General features: G+C 45.6%; 1 protein-coding gene and 1 long non-coding RNA gene across 3 annotated transcripts in view; both read left to right on the top strand.

Annotated features, from left to right (window-relative positions):
• Positions 1 to 16,212, top strand: part of LOC116051182 (DENN domain-containing protein 4B-like) — a 52,468-nt gene extending 36,256 nt beyond the window's left edge. The window contains exons 20-28 of one of the 2 annotated variants that reach the window (XM_036006443.1): positions 197 to 492; positions 574 to 678; positions 1,252 to 1,427; positions 1,810 to 1,966; positions 4,398 to 4,640; positions 5,550 to 5,648; positions 6,593 to 6,756; positions 9,820 to 9,878; positions 15,632 to 16,212. In XM_036006443.1, the coding sequence (XP_035862336.1) occupies positions 197 to 492; positions 574 to 678; positions 1,252 to 1,427; positions 1,810 to 1,966; positions 4,398 to 4,640; positions 5,550 to 5,648; positions 6,593 to 6,756; positions 9,820 to 9,878; positions 15,632 to 15,777 (1,445 nt within the window). In that variant the 3' untranslated portion in view covers positions 15,778 to 16,212. Of the gene's footprint in view, positions 1 to 196; positions 493 to 573; positions 679 to 1,251; positions 1,428 to 1,809; positions 1,967 to 4,397; positions 4,641 to 5,549; positions 5,649 to 6,590; positions 6,757 to 9,819; positions 9,879 to 15,631 lie in introns of both variants that reach the window. The other variant, XM_036006441.1, reaches the window with a different exon arrangement.
• Positions 16,213 to 18,097: 1,885 nt separating this feature from the next.
• LOC116051183 lies at positions 18,098 to 18,755 on the top strand. Its single transcript, XR_004105299.2, has 2 exons — positions 18,098 to 18,131; positions 18,620 to 18,755. It is a non-coding gene; the product is annotated as an uncharacterized LOC116051183 (long non-coding RNA).
• The last annotated feature ends 6,245 nt before the right edge of the window (positions 18,756 to 25,000 follow it).

Genomic DNA, 25,000 nt, shown 5'->3' with positions numbered 1-25,000 from the left:
TTTTTTGACCAACTTGGGGAGACTGATCAGCCCAACTGCCTTTTCTGCCGCCGTTTGGCCGTTGGCTCTATAAGACCAACAGTTGTGAATTTCCCGTCCAGCGCCCGCGTCATTTAAATAGCAAATGCACCCGACCCTACCCTCTACGGCCTGTTTAGTCCTGTTTACCTCACATCTTCCATCCATTGCCCTTTAAACCGCAGACCTGCAGCGACTCTAGACTCGGCCGGCAGGAATAAAGTGGTAGACGAGAACTACAACAACGTCTCGTCCCCGAGCCGAGGAGGACTGGCAGGGAAACTCCAGCAGCTTCTCACTCCCACCAGACACAGAGGGTCTAGTCGCCGAGCCGCCAGCGGAGGAGGAGGAGGAGGAGGAGGAGGAGGAGGAAGGATAGGGCAAAGGGTGTCTGAACAGAGGCAGTCTCGGAAAGCTCAAGTGGCTGATACACTGCTGAAAGCCAAGGAGAGGCTGGTCAACGCTACCTCAGAGGTTAGTCCGTTTTCAAGATGGTTTTATCCTCTTCAGGCAGTTGTTTGCTCATTAATCTGAATCCATGTTGTCTTCTCTCAGAGTTCGTTGTTAGTAGGAAGTGACCTCGACTTGACGGACATGCCCAGTCCGGCCTATCCTCTGCGCCGGTCCTGGGACGCCAACCAAGAGGGGGCGGGGCTCGAGGTAAACTCGTCATTTCTCAGGAAATCATTTTATTATATATTTATATTTATTGTTCTTGATTGATTTGTTGTTGGTTTGCCTCATCTCCTTTGTGTCACTGACTATGTTAACGTGCACATCATTATTCTGGTTCTTGTCCTTATTCTAATAAAAGACAATATTCTAACTAAGCTGTTGACATGGCTCTTTCTCCCTCTCTCTCCCTCTCTCTCTCTCTCTCCCCCCCTCTCTCTCTCCCTCTCTCTCTCTCTCTCTCTCTCTCGCTCTCACTGTCTCTGTCTCTGTCTCTCTCTCGCTCTCTCGCTCCATCCCTCTCTCTCTCCCTCCATCGTCTCTCTCTCTCTCCCTCCATCCCTCTCCCTTTCTCTCTCCCTCCATCCCTCACTCTCCTTCCCTCTCTCCCCCCTCCCTCCCTCTCTCTCTCTCCTTCCCTCCCCCTCCCTCCCTCTCTCTCTCCCACCCTCCCTCTTGCCCTCACTCTCCCTCCATCTCTCCCCTCTCCCTCTCGCTCTCTCTCTCGCTCTCTCCCTCCATCCCGCTCTCTCTCCCTCTCCCCCCCCTCTGTTTGTCCAGGTCCTGATGTCCAGCTGCTCTCTGTGTCACAGCTGTAACTCGTTGGTTTATGACGAGGAGATCATGGCCGGCTGGACGTCGGACGACTCCAACCTGAACTCGTCGTGCCCGTTCTGCTGCACGTCCTTCGTCCCCCACCTGAACGCTGAGATCTGTGATCTGGGACCGGTCTGCAGGTACACACTTCACAACACCCTTAAGGGCCGTTATAGAGCACTTTTCAGACTCCCATGTTACAAAGTGCTCTACAAAACAAGAAAACAAGCCTGTCATAAAAATATAAAAACCAAGAAATCAAAACTATTTGGTGTATAAAAACCTGTACAGTAATAAAGATAACTGTAAAGAGAACGATGTGAGCATTTAGTAAATCTATCGCCGACATCGCTGTATTGTTCCTCTTTATATAGACGTTGTTTTTCTACCAAAACTGATTGGCGCTGGTCAGGGGGTACTTGGCTTACAAACCCAATTCAAAGGGGGAACATTATTGAAAAGAGTTTGAGAACCACTGTAAGTAGGCGAGTCCAAACACGTCCCTTGTCTTTGTCCCGTTAGTGTGGAGCGCACCAACTGGAACGTGGAGGACAATGTGGAGAGCGCCATGCGGCCCCCCAGTGGTCAGGAGGGCTCGCTGCGACACCAGTGTAACGGTCTGAGTGAAGACTCGAGCTCCGAGACCAGCAGCTACTCGGAGAACAGCAGAACCAACACGGTAACACACTCTCTAAATCACATGTGTCAAACTGAAGGCCCGCGGGCCAAATCCTGCCCCTTGCAAAATTGTATCCGGCCCGCATATTGTTAGGATAATTAATTATCAAATAATGGACAAAATCACTGGAGTTCTCTTAAAAGTTTGTTTACTTGCAGCAAGTAGACTCAGTTTACAGCACTTCAAGTACAGAAAATGACTGAAGATTGTTCTCAACAGTGTCTCTTTAAAGCAGTGGTTCCCAACCTGGGGTCCGGGGACCCCTAAGGGGGGCGGCAAAGATCACAGGGGGGGGGCGCAAGTCTTTATCTGGTTTGAGGTTGAGGTAAAAAAAAAAATATTTGCACATGTTAAACAAATTATGATAATACACCAGAATATATAATGTATACAAAAGTCTGTATAAAAACTATATAAAAAAAATAAATAAAATAATAATAAAAAAATAAAAAAAAAGGGGTGGCAGTAGCTCAGTCCGTAGGGACTTGGGTTGGGAACCGGAGGGTCGCTGGTTCAAGTCCCAGTACGGACCAAAGTACAGAGTGTGGATTGGTAGCTGGAGAGATGCCAGTTCACCTCCTGGGCACTGCCAGGTGCTCTTGAGCAAGGCACCGTACCCCCCCCCCTCCCCTCCCCAACCGCTCAGGGCGCTGGTCCAGCACTGGCAGCCCCACTCACTCTGACATCTCTCCATTTGTGCATGAATAGGTCCTGAGCATTTGTGTATTTCAGGCCTGTGTGTAGTGATTTCTAACAAACAGAGTGTAAATTGTAATTTCCCCACTGGGGATCAATAAACAGTATAAATTATAAATTATATATTTTTGTTCTCGCTTAAAACTGTAGGCAGGCTACTTAGTAGGCCAAACCTCCGGGACCTCTTAACCTGGGACCCTGCTGTCATCAGGTCAGCTGCTAGCTGCTAGCTGCTAGCTGCTATCATCCTCGTTGTTCCTGCCGCCACGGCATCACTATTTTATGAATGAAACATGGCGGAGAAACGTAAAAGTGCTGATAACTCCTCTGTATCAAAAAAGAAAGTAAGGCTCTATCTCGAGAGTTACCTCAACTTCGGTTTCGGAGGGGGGGCTCAGCTTTTCTTAGACATAAGTAGGGGGGGCGCCAAGGAAAAAAGGTTGGGAACCACTGCTTTAAAGGAGCTGGGAGTCAAGTTAGTTACCTGTATCCGGTTCATGCAATCAGTAGCTTTTCTTCTTATCTCTGGTCAGGCCCAGCATCTCCTCCACATTATGCGCTCTGCCCTCATCCTGTGCTCTTTGTAAGGTCACTCTGCTTTCATGATTAACACATGAAAGACAGAAGTACTAAAACAGCAGGTTGGACGCACATGGTTTAGCAAAGAAACTGAAGCAAAACCGTTCCAAGCATAATTTTCCTAACACACATCAGTTTAGGTTCACAATACATTTTGGCCCGCCTAGTTGTGCACCAAACCAAAAAGATGGAAAGAAAATTTAGAAAAAAGCTCTTTTTCTGTTCTTCATGTATTTCTCCACATGATTCCTGTATGCGAGACCGGAAGATGTCTGTTAATTTGGCTAGTGGTGTCTTGTAAACCCATATAGGATAGGCCCATTGGCCTAATTTACAACCCCCCTCCCCCCCAATAATCAAAACTGCCCAGTGCAAACCACCCCAAAAACCTAGTATAACTTCCTTTACATAAATAGACATTTGCACCAAAAATTGTTGCATAAAGATTCACCAGAATGCAGAAAATGAAGTGTTTGACACATAAAATTTCAATTTTGCTCAAAAGTGGACACCTCAACCCCGCCCGATGTCGAACCCAAAGTTACGCCCTTGGATGGGCCAACTGTTTGGCATGACATAGAAATAAATAAAAAAAATCTATATAGTCAAATGGATTATACAAAGCCTTAAAGGTCCAATGTGTGGGAATTTATCCCATCTAGCGTTGAGATCATATATCGCAATCAACTCTACGTATTACAGCTACGGTAGCCTTCACGCTTCAAAAAGCCGGTCTCTTGCTTCCGGGAAGCTACGATACCCATTAGCAGCATTAGCAGCACCTGTGAGTTTATCATGTGACAGTGAAAACGTGAAAGGCGGAGCAGTATGTCCTGTATGTCCCTTACCGGCTAACGTATTTCAAGATGGAGCATGAATATGGAGCGTCTACCCCAGTTCATGCAAATGCAAATGTAAAATTTCAAGCCAAAAGGAATACTTGGAATTGATGGTGGTGGTAAATGGAACGTGCAACACAGATTTTGATAATGAACAACTAAACACGTTACACACTGGACCTTTTAATGCCAAAAAAAAAAAAAAAAAATTGCAACAATGATATTTAGTAATTACTCAAGTTACTTGAGGAACCGTTTCAGCCCTACTCTCCACGCTTCCCGTCTCGCTGACAGTCTGTACGGCTCTCCTCCCCCAGGGTTCGTCAGTGGGCGCCACCCCCCTGCAGGAGACAGTGGCCTACCTGAGTCCTCTGGTCCTGCGGAAGGAGCTGGAGAGTCTGCTGGAGAACGAGGGCGACGCGGTCCTGGCCAAGCCCCAGTTCCTGGACAAGCACTCCATCATCTTCTGGAACCTGGTCTGGTACTTCCAGCGCCTGGGCCTGCCCAGCAACCTGCTGCAGCTGGTCCGAGCCTCGCCGATGGTCAGCCAGCTCACACAGGTTAGCGGTAGCATACAGGTCGCTGGGACGCTTTACAGAGGAGCGTTAACGGACCTCATCCCCACAGACGGAAGCTACATTTCCCAACATTTGTGTCTTAAGGCAGATTTATGGTTGTACGTAGGAGCTACGTAGAGCCGTTGTGATTTTAAAGGCCGATTTATGCTTCTGCTTTAAATCTACGCTGTGGCGACATACGTAGGTACGTGGAGATACCGACCCTACGCCGGAGCCTGACACCTCTCTAAAAATGACGACGCACGCCGCTTGCCCGTGGCTTGGTAGCGTTGCATTTCCCCCCCGACTCATGTCCTGGTTCTCCTTCTCCGTAAACAACATGAAATCAAGGAGAGGGTTAACTTTTCCTCTCACTATGACTCTACAGTCACTACTCACTCTGAAGATAATCACACACACACACACACACATGCCAGCCCTGCTATTCTCTTAAAGAGATCGACGCACACACCAACGCACAAGTATAAACGTCAGGCGTACGTAGGCTACAGCGAAAGCTCTGCGTGGAGCCTCCGCACAACCATAAATCACGTTTTATACTTGTGCATTGGTGTGTGTGCATCAATCTAGCGTATCTCTTATAGAGAATAGCAGAGTTGTGTGTGTGTGTGTGTGTGTGTGTGTGTGGGCATGCACGCATCCAAGTTATTTTGGGGCAATTAGGCTGTAAGAAACCCATATTTCTGATATTAAAAACTTTAAAAACGGGCCAAATTTGACCCGAGGACAACACAAGGGTTAAGCCGTTGGTCATACAATGTCTGGTAATTGTCAGGAGTTTCCCCTTTCACACATTAACACCAGTGAAATAAAGTTAGGGTGAGATGAAAGACAGCAACGCACTAATCCACAGACTCTTTAATCTCATTGTGTGTGTTGTACTTTTCCCAGTCGGACAACTCGGCCGTGAGGGTGCGGCTCCTCTGGGACACCCTGACCCCCGACACAGACCAGTGGCCGCCGCTCTACATCCTCTGGAGGATCCACAGTAAGACAAACAATTCAATTTTAGTGTCCAATCATAACAGAAGTTATCTCAGAACACTTTACAGATAGAGTAGGTCTAGACCACACTTTGTAATTTACAGAGACCCAACAATTCCTCCCAAGAGCTAGCATTTTGGTGCGACAACGGCGAGGAAAAAAATCCTTTTAACAGGCAGAAACCTCGGACAGAACTGACTCTTGGTGGGCGGACATCTGCCGCTGCCGGTTGGGACACAGAGACACTGATACACATATACACATTTAAAGAAATATGGTATACAATAATTACAGCAGTTGGAATGATGCACAGTGGCAATTACAGTGACAATAAAGATAATAGAACTGACAAGAAATACACTGAACAAAATTATAAACGCAACACTTTTGTTTTTGCCCCCATTTTTCATGAGCTGAACTCAAAGATCGAAGACTTTTTCTATGTAAACAAAAGGCCTATTTCTCTCAAATGGGCCAGCCTAAGGCACACCTGTGCAAAAATCCTGCTGTCTAATCAGCATCTTGATACGCCACACCTGTGAGGTGGATGGATTATCTCGGCAAAGGAGAAGTGCTCACTGACACAGATTTAGACAGATTTGTGAACAATATTTGAGAGAAATAGGCCTTTTGTGTACATAGAAAAAGTCGTAGATCTTTGAGTTCAGCTCATGAAAAATGGGGGCAAAAATAAAAGTGTTTGCGTTTTATAATTTTGTTCAGTGTAGTAGTAGCAGTGCAGGGCGTAGCAGGGCGTAGCAGGGCGTAGAGGAGGACCACGGCAGCAGCTGCAACCACGATTTAGGTGCCACCCCAATCCAAGGAAATCTGCAAGGCGAGAAAACATAGGGACTAACCACACATCTCACACTCACTGATACACAGGAACAAGAACCTCCACTGTCATTGTCTTTAACTCCTTCATGTGATTCCTCCTCCGGCCACCAGAGGGCGTCCAGATGAGAAGCTACAGCTGGCGGAGACACAACCACCCGTTCACCCTGTCCTTTCTGGCGGAGGTGCTGCGCTGCGTCGGCATGAACGAGGTGCACAAAGCCATCACGCTCTTCCTGGACACGCTGGCCAAACAGCCGGGCTCCGCCTCGACGCAGAGGTGGGCTTCAACGTTTAAAATTGCAAAGATTTGTTAGCGTGTGTCACTGGTTTTAAAGTCCCAGTGTGTAACGTGTTCAGTTGTTCATTATCAAAATCTGTGTTGCCCGTTCACGAACTTGTCCTTTTTTATGAATATTTACCTCCACCATCAATTCCAAGTATTCCTTTTGGCTTGAAATTTTACATTTGCATTCACATGAACTGGGGTAGACGCTCCATATTCATGCTCCATCTTGAAATACGTTAGCCGGTAAGGGACATACAGGACACACTGCTCCGCCAGTGTGTGTGTGTGTGTGTGTGTGTGTGTGTGTGTGTGTGTGTGTGTGTGTGTGTGTGTGTGTGTGTGTGTGTGTGTGTGTGTGTGTGTGTGTGTGTGTAAGGGACATACAGGACATACTGCTCTGCCTTTCACGTTTTCACTGTCACATGATAAACTCACAGGTGCTGCTAACGCTGCTAATGGGTATCGTAGCTTCCCGGCCCCAGCAAGTTTGAAGAAGGAAACATGGAGGACCACACGTATTCAAAATCCAAATTTCAGGAACAGGAGTCTTCTTCTTCTTCGCCCAGAAAAAGAAAAGGATATTGAAAAGAGCAAGAGACCGGCTTTTTGAAGAGTGAAGGCTACCGTAGCTGTAATACGTACTTTGAACTGCGTGGCGCGAGAGAGTTGATTGATGATATATGATCTCAACGCTAGATGGGAGAAATTCTCACACATTGGACCTTTAAGGTTCTTCTTTTAACCTATAAGGCCCTGCATGGACTCGCAGCACCTGTTTTCTCTGAGCTTATTACACCATATACCCTGGCACGCTCTCTCTGCTCCCTTGATGCTGGTCTTCTGGTTATTCCCCTAGAAAACAAAAAATCTGTTGCTTATAGAGCATTCTCCTACCGGGCCCCTCATCTGTGGATTGGCCTCCCACTACGTGTTAAAGAAGCTCACTCAGTTGACATTTTAAATCTAGATTGAAACCCCTCCCTCTACTCATTACACTACAGCTAGTTTATATACACGACGTACCACTTCCGGGATTGCTCCAGTGCCGCAGGAAATTCCGCCCGATGCATGTCTTTTTGGATGTCAGATGTCCCGTTACCTTCCTCTGTCTCTGTGTTGGCGTTCTAACCTCCGGTGGATTTTTGAGGACTATGGTTAACTGCTAACTGTTAACTGTTTCACACCTGAAAGTCCGGACGCACGCATGCACACACATACAGATACAGACACACACACACACACACACACACACACACACACACACACACACACAGATACAGGCACACAGACACACACACACACACACACACACATACAGATACAGGCACACAGACACACACACACACACACACACACACACACACACACACACACATATACAGATACAGGCACACAGACACACACACACACACACACGCACGCACACACATACAGATACAGGCACACAGACACACACACACACACATACAGATACAGGCACACAGACACACACACACACACACACATACAGATACAGGCACACAGACACACACACACACACACACACACACACACACATACTGATACAGGCACACACACACACACACACACACATACAGATACAGGCACACACACACACACACACACACACGCACGCACACACATACAGATACAGGCACACAGACACACACTCCATATACTCATAATTGATTGGTTTGTAGACTTCCTCGTCCTCTCGTATCCTCTCTCTGTGTCGGAGGTTTTTCAACTGACTGCTGCTCTCTCCTACTGTTGTTGTGATGTTGAGAAGCAAAGACACGGGAACTTTCTTTCTGGAGCATTTATTCAGAGACAAATGGAAACCTACACTGTACATTTACTACCACTTAACAAATAAACTGCTGATGTATTCTCAGCTCTGATAGCCGACAGCTGTCTGCTCTGAGCGCATTCACCGTCACTCTCTCATGTAGTCTACACACTAAGCACCGAGCTATTCCTTAAAGGAGCTTCCCCGGTCTTGTAACACAACAAGAGCCTGCCAGAGCTTCTTGTATTTGGTCCGAAAGTCCAAAACCATCCAAAAAAATGCTTTCACACTATAAATGAACTGGACCATGGTTCAGTTTGGTCCGGACCGAGACCATCTCTTTTGATCGGACTAAAATTTGGTCTTTTTATCCGGACCAGGAGGCACCATTTTCACCTGCAATTTTGGTTCGGACCAAACTGAAAAGTCGGAAAGTGCAGACCAGATGAGGTAGGTGTGAAAACGCCCTCAAACTACTTTGGAACGTACACGTTCCACCAAAACAAGTTCCTTCCCGAGGCTATTTTGCAGCGGCTCTGTGCGGAGCTTAGGGCCGCCCAAGACGATTGTGATTGGTTTAAAGAAATGCTAATAAACCAGAACAGCGGTCTTTGGAATCGGCTTTGGCCGCGACTCTGGAAGACTTGGAGTTCAGCTTTTCTTTGAGAAAAAAACAAAGAACGGCACTGAAGTCATTCTTAAAAAAGGAAGATGTGTTCAGAGTTTAAAGTTGAATCTATCAACTAGCGTTGCTCTGGTTGGTTGTAGAGCTATCCTATTGCGTGCAGAGAGAATTTGAAAGACAACCGTTTATCCCGCCCCTTGGATTGAGCCCAGCCAATGGTGAGTTCCCAGACCCAACATCTGGATGTGGGTCTGGCTCGTCAGGCTATCCCCCAGTAGGTTCATGACCTACACTATAGCCAGACACCAGGGGCCGATCCAGAGGATTTGGCTTCACTTCTACAGTCTATGCATCAACCCCTGTGTTAAACAATCATGTCAAAATACCCTCATAAACCACTATATTAACAATTTTCTACTTTCAGTTAAGTAAAATCCTGACTGCAGGACTTCAACTTGTAACAGAGTAGTTCTACGCTGCAGTATTGCTACTTTTATTCGAGCAAAAGTACTTTTTCCAGCACTGGACAGTTTTTGGGCAGCATGAATACGATTTGAATAAGTAAAATATGTCCCTTTTAAAGTATAATTGTTGATTGTGAATCACAGTGGATGTTGTGTGTGTGTTTTGTGTCTGACAGGAGCGTGTACCGAGAGTTCCTCTTCCTCACTCTGGCAGCTATGGACAAAGACAGTGTCGGTAAGTCACTGGTTTTTTTTTGTTTTGTTTTTTTTCAAAACTCTGTTTATTAGCATTTTTTCAAGAACAACAATTTTCAGTGCAGTTGTGATTTGTGTATAGGACAAAAATAAAAAATAAAAGTAATTAAAATAAAATAAAAAAGGGGACAATGAAGCATGTAAGACGAGTCTAAGTATGTGCATGGCTGGTGATGGCGTAGTGGATATAACACATGCCTTTGGTGTGGGAGATGTGGGTTCGATTCCCACGGCGATACATCAACCAATGTGTCCCTGAGCAAGACACTTAACCCATAGTTGCTCCAGAGGCGTGAGACCTCTGATATATAGCAATTGTAAGTCGCTTTGGGTAAAAGCGTCAGCTAAATGACATGTAATGTAATGTACATATACATACATACATCCACGCATACACAGACCTAAATACACGCATATAGTCACTGCACTTATACAAAATATTATTGTATAAAGTCACTGGTTTTTATCTGTTTTATTTATTTACCAGGGACACATTAGGTTTTCACATCAATGTGCCGGATTTTAGCATAATAATAAAATAAAATAAAAAAGCAAGATAATAAAAACAGACTAAAGTTACTGCGCAGCTTAAAGGACAAATCCGGCGCAAAATGACCCTAGTGGTTAATAACACGTGTACCGAGTCGACCGTTCTCTGGGATATGATTTCATGCTAATCTAATGTGACCAGTTTTAGCACAAACCGCTAATTAGCTTATAGCGCTAGTCGTCGAGGCAGGGGATAAAGTAAAAATAAATCTCTATTTTATATAGGGCTGGGCGATGTGAAGAAAATCAAATATCACGACGTGGAAATGGCCAAAATCGCACTAATTTCGAACTTTCAATTCAAAATTGCGGACTTCCTGTTGGGTTTAGGGTATGGCTCCAATGACGTTTTTAGTACGTCTTGATATGCTACATATGTGTACCAAGTTTCATGAGTCTACGGTAAACGTACTGCAGGGGCTCAATTTTATTAATCTTGTAGGGGGCGCTAGCGAGCCATTTTTGTGCGCCTATTCCCGAAACCCTTAAAGCCCATGTTGCAGGTTAACCACCACTGTTGATTAATGGGTACATAAAGCACTCAACATATGTATATCATTGTTAAAAATGTCACCAAATAGTGTTAAAGGCCAGTTTTTACCGTTTTAGTCGTTTAGTGGGTTTTTTAACGCAATTCGGTGATGACGTCACGTTGGGGAGACGTGCCTCAGCCTAGTACTAGAACTATGGTGACTGTATATCAGCCTAGTACTAGAACTATGGTGACTGTATATCAGCCTAGTACTAGAACTATGGTGACTGTATATCAGCCTAGTACTAGAACTATGGTGACTGTATATCAGCCTAGTACTAGAACTATGGTGACTGTATATCAGCCTAGTATTAGAACTATGGTGACTGTGCCTCAGTCTAGTACTAGAACTATGGTGACTGTATCAGCCTAGTACTAGAACTATGGTGACTGTGTATCAGCCTAGTACTAGAACTATGGTGACTGTGTATCAGCCTAGTACTAGAACTATGATGACTGTGTACCAGCCTAGTACTAGAACTATGGTGACTGTGTATCAGCCTAGTACTAGAACTATGGTGACTGTGTATCAGCCTAGTACTAGAACTATGGTGACTGTATATCAGCCTAGTACTAGAACTATGGTGACTGTATATCAGCCTAGTACTAGAACTATGGTGACTGACTGGGATGAGGAAGAGGTGGAAGAGGTGTTTTTACTGTCAGTGAATAGCACCGAGTGAAAGTCAATGTTTTCTTTATATTTAGTGACAGTGATCATGTCGTTAGTTCAGATAAGTACTGGTAATCTAGCTAGATCTAGAAATAGAAGGCATCATGCTAGCTACGGGCTAACTTGCCAGTCAGTCCCACCTGTGAAATCCCCCGACGTTGTAAACACATTTTCAATTAGATATCTCACGTTTTGATGGACCCTACTAGCTCCAGTAATATATTTGCCTAGTGTTTATGTATTACTTGGATGGGGATGCTGTTCGGCTTTTCACAAGTTTAGACAGCTAGCTAAAGCTACGCCGACGTTTTGCTAACGTTAGCGCAACAGCGTTAGCCTAGACGGCTAGGTAAATATTACGACTGCCTTCGTTGTTTCCTCTATCTGCGTCCACGTTGTCAACATAAGACGTGTGGCGTTAGTGCTCCTTTTGTACCATAATTGTATTGAAAGAAATGTTAAGCTTCGCTCCTACGAGATGGGTGGGTTTTTGTTAGCTACGTTACACACAAAGCTAACTGGCTATAGTTAGCCTGTGCTAGCGGAATTAGCTAACGTTGCGTAGCCAGCCAGCAGCTTCGGCAGTAGTTCCGGCGAGCTAACCACGACAGCTAACACATCCACAAGCGTCTCTATTTCAAACATCACTGCAGGTTGACTGCTTTTAGCAGCAGAGGTTGATTGTGGGCGACAATAACTGTCGTGGTTAGCTTAGAAACTACTGCTGATTGCCGAAGTTGCTGGCTGGTTATGCAACGTTAGCTAATTCCGCTAGCATACAGGCTAACTATAGCCAGTTAGCTTTGTATGTAGCTAACAAAAACCCACCCATCTCGTAGGAGCGAAGCTTAACATTTCATTCAATAAAATGATGGTACAAAAGGAGCACTAACGCCACATGTCTTATGTTGACAACGTGGATGCAGATATAGGAAACTCAGAAGGCAGTCGTAATATTTACCTAGCTAGCAGTCTAGGCTAACGCTGTTGCGCTAACGTTAGCAAACGTCGGCGTAGCTAGCTGTCTAAACTTGTGAAAAGCCGAACAGCATCCCCGTCCAAGCTGTGTTTCACTTTCCCTCCAATATTATTATACACATAATAAAGACACATGGACTCGGTCGAGACCAAAAGCCATATTTTGCAACACCAGTGGCACAGACCGAGACCATAGGCAGTGACCAGAGACCAGTGGCACAGACCGAGACCATAGACAGTGACCAGAGACCAGTGGTAGAGACGAGACCATAGACAGTGAACAGAGACCAGTGGCACAGACCGGGACCATAGACAGTGAACAGAGACCAGTGGCACAGACCGGGACCATAGACAGTGAACAGAGACCAGTGGCACAGACCGAGACCATAGACAGTGAACAGAGACCAGTGGCACAGACCGAGACCATAGACAGTGACCAGAGACCAGTGGCACAGACCGGGACCATAGACAGTGACCAGAGACCAGTGGCACAGACCGGGACCATAGACAGTGAACAGAGACCAGTGGCACAGACCGGGACCATAGACAGTGAACAGAGACCAGTGGCACAGACCGGGACCATAGACAGTGAACAGAGACCAGTGGCACAGACCGAGACCATAGACAGTGACCAGAGACCAGTGGCACAGACCGGGACCATAGACAGTGAACAGAGACCAGTGGTAGAGACGAGCCCATAGACAGTGAACAGAGACCAGTGGCACAGACCGGGACCATAGACAGTGAACAGAGACCAGTGGTAGAGACGAGCCCATAGACAGTGACCAGAGACCAGTGGCACAGACCGAGACCATAGACAGTGACCAGAGACCAGTGGCACAGACCGGGACCATAGACAGTGAACAGAGACCAGTGGCACAGACCGGGACCATAGACAGTGAACAGAGACCAGTGGTAGAGACGAGACCATAGACAGTGAACAGAGACCAGTGGCACAGACCGGGACCATAGACAGTGAACAGAGACCAGTGGCACAGACCGAGACCATAGACAGTGACCAGAGACCAGTGGCACAGACCGGGACCATAGACAGTGAACAGAGACCAGTGGTAGAGACGAGCCCATAGACAGTGACCAGAGACCAGTGGCACAGACCGAGACCATAGACAGTGACCAGAGACCAGTGGCACAGACCGGGACCATAGACAGTGAACAGAGACCAGTGGCACAGACCGGGACCATAGACAGTGAACAGAGACCAGTGGTAGAGACGAGACCATAGACAGTGAACAGAGACCAGTGGCACAGACCGGGACCATAGACAGTGAACAGAGACCAGTGGCACAGACCGAGACCATAGACAGTGACCAGAGACCAGTGGCACAGACCGGGACCATAGACAGTGAACAGAGACCAGTGGTAGAGACGAGCCCATAGACAGTGACCAGAGACCAGTGGCACAGACCGAGACCATAGACAGTGACCAGAGACCAGTGGCACAGACCGGGACCATAGACAGTGAACAGAGACCAGTGGCACAGACCGGGACCATAGACAGTGAACAGAGACCAGTGGTAGAGACGAGACCATAGACAGTGAACAGAGACCAGTGGCACAGACCGGGACCATAGACAGTGAACAGAGACCAGTGGTAGAGACGAGACCATAGACAGTGAACAGAGACCAGTGGCACAGACCGGGACCATAGACAGTGACCAGAGACCAGAGACCAGTGGCACAGACTGAGACCATAGACAGTGAACAGAGACGGGGCTTTCGTCTGTTGTCTCCCCAACGTGACATAATGCAATGCATTGTGGGCGGAAAAGAGAATCATTGCAAACCGTTGTAAAATAGTACTACTTTTTCGTATTTTATTCCGTTTTGTGATATCCATTGTATTTGATGTTGTTGGGTAACAGTTTAAATGTTTATTACCAACAAGCAAATTGCACAAATTCATTAGAAAATAAACCCTGCAACATGGGCTTTAAAATACGTAGATTTTCACCAGACTTGATGCGACCGCCAATTTTGGTGAGTTTTTGAATATGGTAAGCCCCTCAAAAAGCCAAATTCATTTGCCGGGAAAAAAAGAATAATAATAATTCCTTCAGTTCCAATAGGGCCTTCGCCGCTGTCGGCGCACGGGCCCTAAAAAGGAGTATGTTGCACTTCTCTAAAAGGCCTTATGTCATAAATAAATGACGCTACTGCACAGTACTTCACATATATTCCTCCTCCAGTCATACCACGTCTTATTTAATTGGGTTTGGGTTTAATTGAATGAGTTTTTTGCTCGGTTGGTTCAGGTTTTAACAGTCTTCCTCAATGTATTCCTATGGGTGATTTTTGAATGTCCATACCAGCATACAATACAATAGGAGAGAATGCTCTCGATAAAGGACTTTATTTAGTTAAGAATTTTGTTAGACCATCTTCAGGCAAATGGGACATTTTGTTTTGCAAGGTAGACAGTGTGTGGGAGTTTCTTTGCAACTTTTGACCTGCTTGTGCCCCTCCAACGCACCCGTCCCACGTTGTAGATGTACATAAGTATTTTTCTGGACTGATGTCTTGTTAGTTCAAATATTTTCCCTATTCAGCTGTAGTGTCTCTCCTTAAAAACTCAGCAACTAGCAGCTGCTGAGTGATGGACACAGATGAAAGAAGAACAGGAACAAGTGCAGTGTGTAGAGACAAAATAATGATCTCTCTCTCTCTGTCTCTCTCTCTCTCTCTCTCTGTGTCTCTCTCTGTCTCTCTCTCTCTCTGTCTCTCTCTCTTCTCTCTCTCTCTCTCTCTCTGTCTCTCTCTCTCCTCTCTCTCTCTCTGTCTCTCTCTCTTCTCTCTCTCTCTCTCTGTCTCTCTCTCTCTGTCTCTCTCTCTTCTCTCTCTCTCTGTCTCTCTCTCTGTCTCTCTCTCTCTCTCTCTCTGTCTCTCTCTCTGTCTCTCTCTCTCTGTCTGTCTCTCTGTGTGTCTCTCTCTCTCTGTCTGTCTCTCTCTCTCTGTCTCTCTCTCTCTCTCCCTCCCCCTGCAGCTGCGTTCGATAAGAAGTACAAGGCGGCGTACGTCCGGCTCAGCGGCAATCTGAGTAGCGAGGCGCTCCGTAAGAAGCGAGCTCAGCCTCCCAGCGCCAAGGCCGTCGACTGCAGACGCAGCTTCCACCCGCCGCTCGAATGCTGATGGCGGCGGAACACGCAACGCCCGGCGTGTCCCATGATGACTCCCCTGTGAGGGAGGAAGAGGAGGATCCCTGCTGCCTTCGCCCGCTTGAATCCTTCCCCCTCTCTGCCGCTCCTCCGTAGCTCTGTGTGCCTCGTCGCCGTCAATCCAGCATCTCTTTGTCTCCATTTAACATCCTGAAAGAAAGTGGAATGCTGCTGCAGCAGACGGAGACGATCTGGACTGAAGAGCTCGTACAAGGAACATACCGAGGCGATGAATCGCTCCTTAACGTGGCGCGGACGCATCGCGTGAAGGGTTCGTGCATGTCTGGAGGGATCAACTGTGTCGGTGTGATGTTTTAGTTTTCCCCTGTTTTAAAAGAAAAAAAGATAATGCACATCCAGATGGGTTAAAGGTGCTGTAGGTAGGATTGTGAAGATCCAGGACTTAGCCAAAAAATTTTAATAATCGACAACTTCTCAGTCCCTCCCTCCTTTCTGCTAAAGCCCAAAACGGTCTCCTAAGCCCCTCCCCCCACAAGGGAGAATGAATGCATGAGCATGAGCAGTGATTGACACGCAGTTAGAAACCTCCCCTGGCCCTGATTGGTGCATCTGAGCGGTGGATTTTTGCAAATCACACTACAGGCTGTAGGTGGTGCCAGAGGAGCTGGATTTTTAATTTTTAAATGACCAGCTTCATGTAGTTCTACTGGAACATAGGGTCATTCCCAGTCTTACCTACTGCACCTTTTAATTCGGAGCAAAGGGAAATCTTCCAGCAGATTGAAAGTGGGAGAGTTTTAACCGCCCGAGTTGTACAATGTCAGATTTATCTTTACCAGTGTGACCAAGGACGACGGTCAGGATTTTATTTTGAAAAAAGGGTGTCGAATAAAGGATTGGGAACGCAGAGCAGAGCATCAACGAGAACACTCCAAACTCGACCCAGTGAAGAAGATTCGGACTTCAAGAAGACTTCAAACTCCGTATGTCAGTCTGTGTGTGTGTGTGTGTGTGTGTGTGTGTGTGTGTGTGTGTGCGTGTGCGTGCGTGTGTGTGTGTCCGGCTCTACGCGTATGTTCATTATCAAGCAGTCGAGGAAATTTCCAAAACAAACTCCCTGAAACATGAAGCCACTGAGAGTTGGAACATGTTGGATCTCTCCCAAGCGTTTTTTTGTCACTTCCTGAAAACTTCTTTGTTGGGAATCTTCCAGAGGGGCAAAGACTGCCGGACAGTTTGAATATGACGCTACAACATAGTTTAAAAGGTGTTTTTCTGGTGTGATCATGGCGGCCCACTAACGTTTCTAGACACTGGAATCATTCTTCAAATCAGGATTAAAAACAACCAAACAAGAATCTCCCCGAACGCCAACTCGACTCCTTGACGGGGTTCCAGGTGCCGAGCATCGGCGACAGACACACAGGATATTAAACCAGTTTCAAGCCCTCTGAACCTGTTATAATTTGTCGTCTGTCACTAACAGCCCCCCTTGAGCCCCCCTTACAAAGGGTCTAAAATCGCCAAATGCCTAGAAAACCCCAAATAATCACAGACATCTCAGTTGAGATCTTTTTAAACACTCAAAGGATCCAGTAAAGTCGTCAAATATTATTATAACTAAACTCTTTCACAACAACATTCATCAGCTGTGGATTTCTAAATCACATTTTTCGAGTATCGACCACAGCTCTTGCTCTTACCAGCTTTATGTGGAGCTTTCCATTGTTTGTATCATAGGCTACGTTTATATTACTAGGTTTTTCTCTAAGCAATAAGTAACGTCATGTAAGCGGTCCTTCCAGAAAAATGCAGAGTTTTTTTGTGATTGTTGCAGGCAAAGATCCTTGATTATGCGGCACGTTTTCTTAAAAAATGCGAGATATTTATGCAATTTTATGCGATGAAATCGCGGGAACTTGCAAAAACTGCGGTTTCATCGTGGCTTCATCGCGGGGTTTGCAGCTTTTCGTTGATGTTCACGTCGCGTAATTAAGTCACTTCATAACGTTCCCGTGGCAACAGGGGAAAACGGCTGCTCTTGTGTGAAGTAAACGCAACGTTTTTCAACTTTCTGCTAAGATATATGTGACTTTTTTGCAACGCAAATGTGGCCCCCGCATAAATATGCAGACTTTGGCTGATTGTGCATTGAATTATGCGATCGCATAACCGCGTTTTTCTGGAGGGACTGTTTAGAGCCAAAAGCGAAATGTTTGTTTGACCCATCCACCCCCCTCCCCCCCCAACGTGCCTCCTTACCAGGGCGCCAAATTACGAATCCTACTATGGCCACGCCAAGACCCGCCCTTCAACAGCAGCTCCATTGGTTGGGGTTAGGCATTGACCTCGAGTGGTTAAGGATAAGTCCTGATTTCCACCAACTGCAGAACGGCTGCGGATCGGCTCCGTGCTCCGCCGTCCTTCAACACCCACCAGCTGCGGATTTGTTGCGCAACAGCTGCGGCCGTGACTGACAGCTGAAGTCACGAGGACCCACGAGGTCTCGCGAATTCACGTATGATCGCGCGATATAACAGGATGTAGTTTCTATAAACGGAACCACAAAACCAGCAACAGTTTGTTTCCATCCATTATCACGTTTTCAAGGTGCAGTGCAGGGAAATATGATCCGCCGTGAGCACGGTGTATTTTATTTTGAAAATTAACCGGATGTTTTATTTTGTTTCTGTGCTCGACTTCCTGTCACGCGCTATCTGCCCTGTGCTGAATTGCTGCGGAGCTCTCCGGCATCCGGCAAATCAGTGAAAATACACACATTGACTTTAATGGAAACCTATTGACTCCGCCACCGTTCCGCAGCCGTTCCGCAGTTGGTGGAAATTGGGGGTAAGCCGATTGGTCAGGGGATTGGACCTGTACATGTAAGCATGGATGCCTGGCCAATAGTAGTGTGTGAATGCTATTTAAAGGGCAGGTCTTGGCGTGGCCATAGTAGGATTCGTAAAATTCTCTGCCAGGACATTTGGTGCTCTTATACTTCCTCACCTTACTTCCTGCTTTGCTCCCGTCAGAACTACTTTGGCCACTAGAGGGCGACGTAACTAGAAACTTAAATATAGGTCAGAATGATGCTGGGACAAACTACTTATGGGAGCATTTTTTCGGGGAAGAACAGTCTAATTCAGGGGTGTCAAACTCAACTTCACTAAGGGCCACACTGGGAAATAAGAATCACATCAAGGGCCAGACATGTAAAGTTTATTAACATGCTTTTATTTAAGAGAAATTAAAATATCTTTGACCGTATTTTTGCATCTTTTCACTTACAGTTTGGTCGACATAAAGCCCTAAAAAAAGTTCTTAGTTACCCTTGGAAGCCCGAAGCCTGAGCTGGGAATGACGTCACACCGAAGTTGAATACGTTCCATTTACAAGCCAGATTTTTCATTGTTTTCATGAGCTCAAGCCAGATTAGCTGTTGTTAGCAGTACCAGTCGATAACAACGCATTACGCTGGGTTTTTTTGTGTGCACACCAACAGAGTAACAACATGTCCACGGATAGAAGATGGACAGGACTGTGTGTACGACTGATTTCGTGAGACAACTAAAACAGAAGTGCGAGTTAACCGTATGTTACAACAGCTTTCACTACTGTTGATGCACGGAGCAGCCGTGTCTGACTTCCGAGTACAAATGGATCGCACTATAATACTAAAAAGACAGAGCACTTGCGCACACAGCAGGGTGTTCAGTGCCTCACTGTTTTCAAAAAGAAAGAGAGAGAAAAAGCAGAGAAAAAAGCTCACACAAATGAGAACAGCAGATGAAAGAGGAAAGCGTGAATGAAAAAGATAAGTTCAAAACGTGAACTATTCCTTTAAGTTACTCTTTAACTTGAACTTGCTGTCTTGCCCAGACTCTGCTACGTTTCTGTGTTCAACAAGGGTGTAACTTTGGGTTCAACATTAGGGGGGGGTTCAAACATTGAAAACATGACAAATAACTCAGAAAAACTAAAAAGTTGCTTGTTGGTCAACACGAGAGTTAAATAAAAAAAAATGATAGACGGCACAGATCCATTTGACCGTGCGACGCGTCTGTCGCGCCGCGCTCCGCTCTATTCCTATGGGTGACGTCAAGCGACTTCACCGTGCACGCAAAGTAGAGATGCACCGATTATAACTTTCTAGGCCGATTCCGATTTTCTTTGAGTTAGGCCAGCTGATACCGATTTTAGCCGATTCCAATTTCATTTTTTCTAACCACTTTACAGCACACACAAATATTTCTTTTCTATCTTTTCTTTAATAGAACATGTGTTGAACAGATAATGGATCACTATAAAATAGAACTATATAAATTACTCCTGGTGTGGGACATTCACACACATCTAAAGTGCAACGTTAGAACCATTTCCTTCTTTTCACATCCAATATCCAACTAAAGAAATGTGATTTAGGTTTTTGGTGTCGTCCCTCCACGCCCTACTTTCTCCTTGCAGGTGTTGCATATTGCAAACTTGTTATCTTCTGCACACACGCTGAAGAATTCCCAAACAGCTGACATGTTGCAGGTTAATTCACCAGGTTCCCTACATGTTCGAGAATAGCGGCGACACGCGCTTCACACAGCGAGCGGGTACGCGCGACACAGGGCGGAAACATTGAGAGAAAGGAGAAAGAGAGCGTGCTGTGGCGTCCGTGCTGTGGCGTCCGTGTGTGCGTGCGTCCTTGAGAACTGTAACTGGTATAACTTATGTTGTCAGTTAAGTGTAGCGTTGACCGGCATGAAATCGGCAGATGTCAGACTGACCTGCAGGTCGCCGGTCATGGCCGAGCACGTGAAAACCGGCCAATTCTGGTCACCGGCCTGGTCTATCGGTGCATCTCTAACGTAAGTAGATCCAGTAGAAGTAGACGAAAATCTTTCAAACTGACCTTTGTTGATCTGAAATGAAGACAGATTCAGCAACTGCACGGCCTATTTCTCTCTTAAAATGTTTTCAGAAACACGTTTCGGTGAACTATCTTCGTAAAATACGAGATCGTATTCTCAACGAGCCGCCGTGACACTCTGTTGAAATTCTCGAGAAGCCAAACCCACGTCAGGCGTTCATCCAATCAGCTGCGTAGCGGCGTGGAGCATCAACCGTGGATGCGTGACGTCGCGACACCACGCTTCAGTCGCGTCGGACAAATGGATCTGTACCGAGAGAGTCAACAAGTTAATTTCCTGCTGCAGCCCCGGAGCAAAAGAAATACTGACCCTGTTTCTGCAAATTGTGTGAAAATATGGACTCTACTGTGACTGTGGTAAAAGAGTTTGTTTTTTGAAAATGTGACTGCTCAGTTTTAGTCTGCTGAAGGTTGAGTGAGAGTGAAGGATGTTTCAGCTGTTTGTTTGCCCGCTGTGTATTTTAAACACACTGGACTGCAGCTCTTTCACCGTTCAATTTAAGGGAATTTGACTTGACTTTGGCGTGTTGCAGGTTGTTTTTATTTGTTGAATGATTACAGTCAGCGGAGAGGAGGAGAGAAGTGTATTTAAAAAAAAATAAATAGATATTTGTGTTTGCTGTTGTAATTTATATATGGCTGTGATTTCAGTTGTAAATGTTTTGTTTTTTAAGAAAACACAAAAATAAAAGATGGGAAAGAGCCCGAAATGTCTCATTTTGTGCTGCTGTGTTGGTGAATAGAAAGTGTGTGTGTGTGTGTGTGTGTGTGTGTGTGTGTGTGTGTGTGTGTGTGTGTGTGTTCTTGTTTAACTATATTCGTGGGGTCCAAAAAACCAGGCGTCCAGTTGTGGGGTCCGGACAGCCTTGTGGGGCCGTAATGCTGGACCCCACAAGTTTAAAGGTCTGTTTGAGGGTTAAGACTTGGTTTTAGGATTAGGGTTAGAATTAGGTTATGGTTAGGGTGAGGATAAGGGTTAAGGTTAGGCATTTAGTTGTGATGGTTAGGGTAAGGGGCTAGGGAATGCATTATGTCAATGACGGGTTCCCACAAAGATAGTGAAACAAATGTGTGTGTGTGTGTGTGTGTGTGTGTGTGTGTGTGTGTGTGTGTGTGTCAAAACGAGGCAGACACAACAAAGTGCGGCAGTGATCCACCACAGCCCCCACCTGAATAAAGATTTGACCATGGGAGACCACAACGCTCCTCAAACCCCCTTACCAACACCGACGCCTTTGAGGATCCATCGTTCTCTCCATCCACCTTTTCCCCTCTTTCCCCCTGCCACATGTTGGGGTTCACTGACTGGATGGAGCAGCTGGTAGATGCTGGAACCAAGTTCGCCCCACTACCTTCTCCCATCATTCACCCTTCAGCATCAAACTGACCCTGTTTGGACTCAACCACTGAAAGTAAAACGCCAGGCACCTCTGCCCCCTCAAGGACGGCAGCTAACTCCTTCTCCCCAGACTGATAAGGATGCTTGTGTACAAAATGCAACAAGCTTTAACTGATATGTGCTGGGCCCAGGCTGCACGCCTAGTGGCACTCATGACTCTTTCCAGGACAAGCCTGGGCCCTGTGTATTCAATTCTTCGTCAATCTATGTTGTGATAGGTAATAGAAAAAGAATGGTGACTCCGCTAAGTAACAGAAAAGAAGCACTTAACTGCCAACTTAGCAAATCTAGCATCCATTCCTCGTCAGCCACAGCCTGTCCCAAAAAACGAGACAGATAATTATTTTAACACACTAACAGTAGCCTTACTAAACATCAGGTCTTTGGCGGGTAAATCATTTTTAATCAATGATTTTATTATTAAGGACAATCTTGATTTTATGTTTTTAACTGAAACCTGGTTAGACCATAATAACAGTGATGCTGTTCTTATAGAGTCAGCTCCCCCTAACTTTAGTTTTATGAGTGAGAATAGAGTGAATAAGGAAGGAGGTGGAGTCGCCATTTTGTTTAATGAATGAATGAAATTTTACTTCTTTTGAATATGTGGCTCTTCCGCTAAGGTCCCCGTCTCGACCTATATTTCTAATTATCTACAGGCCACCTAAATACTGTGCATCCTTCTTTGGCGACTTTAGTGGACTGCTGTCTATAATCTGTATTAACTTTGACTGTGTAGTTATTGCTGGTGATTTCAACATTCATGTTGACATCCCCCAGGATTTTTTATTTTTTTTATTTAACCTTTATTTAACCAGGAGAAATCCCATTGAGATTCAGAATCTCTTTTTCAAGGGAGTCCTGGCCAGACAGCAGTACAAAAATTCCATATTTAAAATATACAGCAAAAACAGACAACATAAAACAGAAAAAAAAAGTTATAAGCAAATTAACATCATCTCCACATAATCACCAGCAGCACTCAGTAGCAGCACATATGCATTTAGTACTCAAGTAATCCTTTATCCTAATTTTAAACTGTATCAATGTTGGTAGGTCGTCTAATTTAGGACAGAGGGACCAAAGAACTGTGTTGTATTTTTGAGAACTATGGACTGACTCAGCATGCGACGGAGCCCACACACAACAAGGGGCACACTCTGGACTTGATAATCTCCAAGGGTTTGAACATTTCCAAGATTGTGGTGACTGATGCTGCTCTCTCTGATCATTCCTGTGTTTTTTTTTAACGGCACTATCTCTGTGCACAAAAGTGTCCAAACAAAGTTAATAAGATAACGGTATATCACTGACAACACCAGTGAAACATTCATTCAGCTTTTCTCCTCCACACCCACCCTCTCTGGGGTCTCAGTCACTGAGCTTGTAGACAATTTAAATTGTAAAATTACAAATGTTATTGATGCCATTGCTCCCACTAAGGTCAAAGCTGTCTCTGGTAAGAAAAGATCTCCATGGAGAAATGTCTTACTGGTAAGAACAGAAAAAAGAGTGTCGAAAAGCTGAACGCAGGTGGCGAAAAACTAATCTCCAGGTCCACTACAACAGGGGTTTTCAAACTTTTTGTGTGTGGACCACTATTTGTAATCAAGAATTTTTGCGGACCACCTCATAATACACATATTAAAATATGTCTACACACAGTCCTACCTGAATTAATCTGCACCTCTTAATAGGCCTACTAGCACTAAACTAGAACTGGTCATCGCATCAGTACAACAGTCCTGTTAAAAGAAAGTTTACTGCACACAACGGCTGCCACATATTTAATTTATTTACTCAAGCGCCCGAGGGCATAATCAGGTTCATTTGAACAACAGGCTTATTTCCATAGCAATGGAGAATTAAATCTATACAGTAATAACAACACTTGGATATAGTCCAAATTTCAAAACCTTTGGCGATGTTAGGGTTAGGGCCGTGCGCCACTAGCCTATTCTATTCTTAACTTTTATGGGAATTCCCTGGTAAAATGAAGGTTAAAAAACTATTATTTTATTTTGCTTTTCCACTGACCACCTGCAGTACCATCACGGACCACAAGTGGTCCAGACCACAGTTTGGGAATGACTGCATTACAACACCTATAAAGAGAGACTTCGCATTTATAATTTGGAACTGAGGAATGCAAGGCGGTCCTTCTTCTCGGACATTATTGCCAAAAACAATAATAATTCACGTCCTTTGTTTGCTACTGTTGATAGGTTAACAAACCCTCCAGTACCAGTAGCATCTGAACTCTTATCCACCAAGGCCTGCAATGATTTTGCCACCTTCTTCAATGACTTCAACTTAACTAGTAAAGTAACTAATTACTTTTGAAAATAAGTAATCAGTAAAGTAACTGGATTATTTTCTTGGAGAAGTAATCAGTAACTAATTACTATTTCCAAGTAACTTGACCAACACGGTTTATAAATCACTAAACGATCCACCCAGATCTCTCAGGTGGCCCGGGACAGGTCTGCTACGCTATGACCCACCCGGACCTCTCAGGTGGTCCGGGACAGGTCTACTACACTATGACCCACCCAGACCTCTCAGGTGGTCTGGGACAGGTCTGCTACGCTATGACTCACCCGGACCTCTCAGGTGGTCCGGGACAGGTCTGCTACGCTATGACCCACCCGGACCTCTCAGGTGGTCCGGGACAGGTCTACTACACTATGACCCCAGGTCTACTACACTATGATCCACCCAGACCTCTCAGGTGGCCCGGGACAGGTCTACTACACTATGACCCCAGGTCTACTACACTATGATCCACCCAGACCTCTCAGGTGGCCCGGGACAGGTCTACTACACTATGACCCACCCAGACCTCTCAGGTGGTCCGGGACAGGTCTACTACACTATGACCCCAGGTCTACTACACTATGACCCACCCAGACCTCT

The sequence above is a fragment of the Sander lucioperca genome, chromosome 10 (assembly GCF_008315115.2).
Source record: "Sander lucioperca isolate FBNREF2018 chromosome 10, SLUC_FBN_1.2, whole genome shotgun sequence".
Classification (NCBI taxonomy): Eukaryota; Metazoa; Chordata; class Actinopteri; order Perciformes; family Percidae; genus Sander; species Sander lucioperca.
The sequence above is the reverse complement of the archived record's forward strand: the minus strand, read 5'-3'. Positions and strand labels throughout refer to the sequence as shown.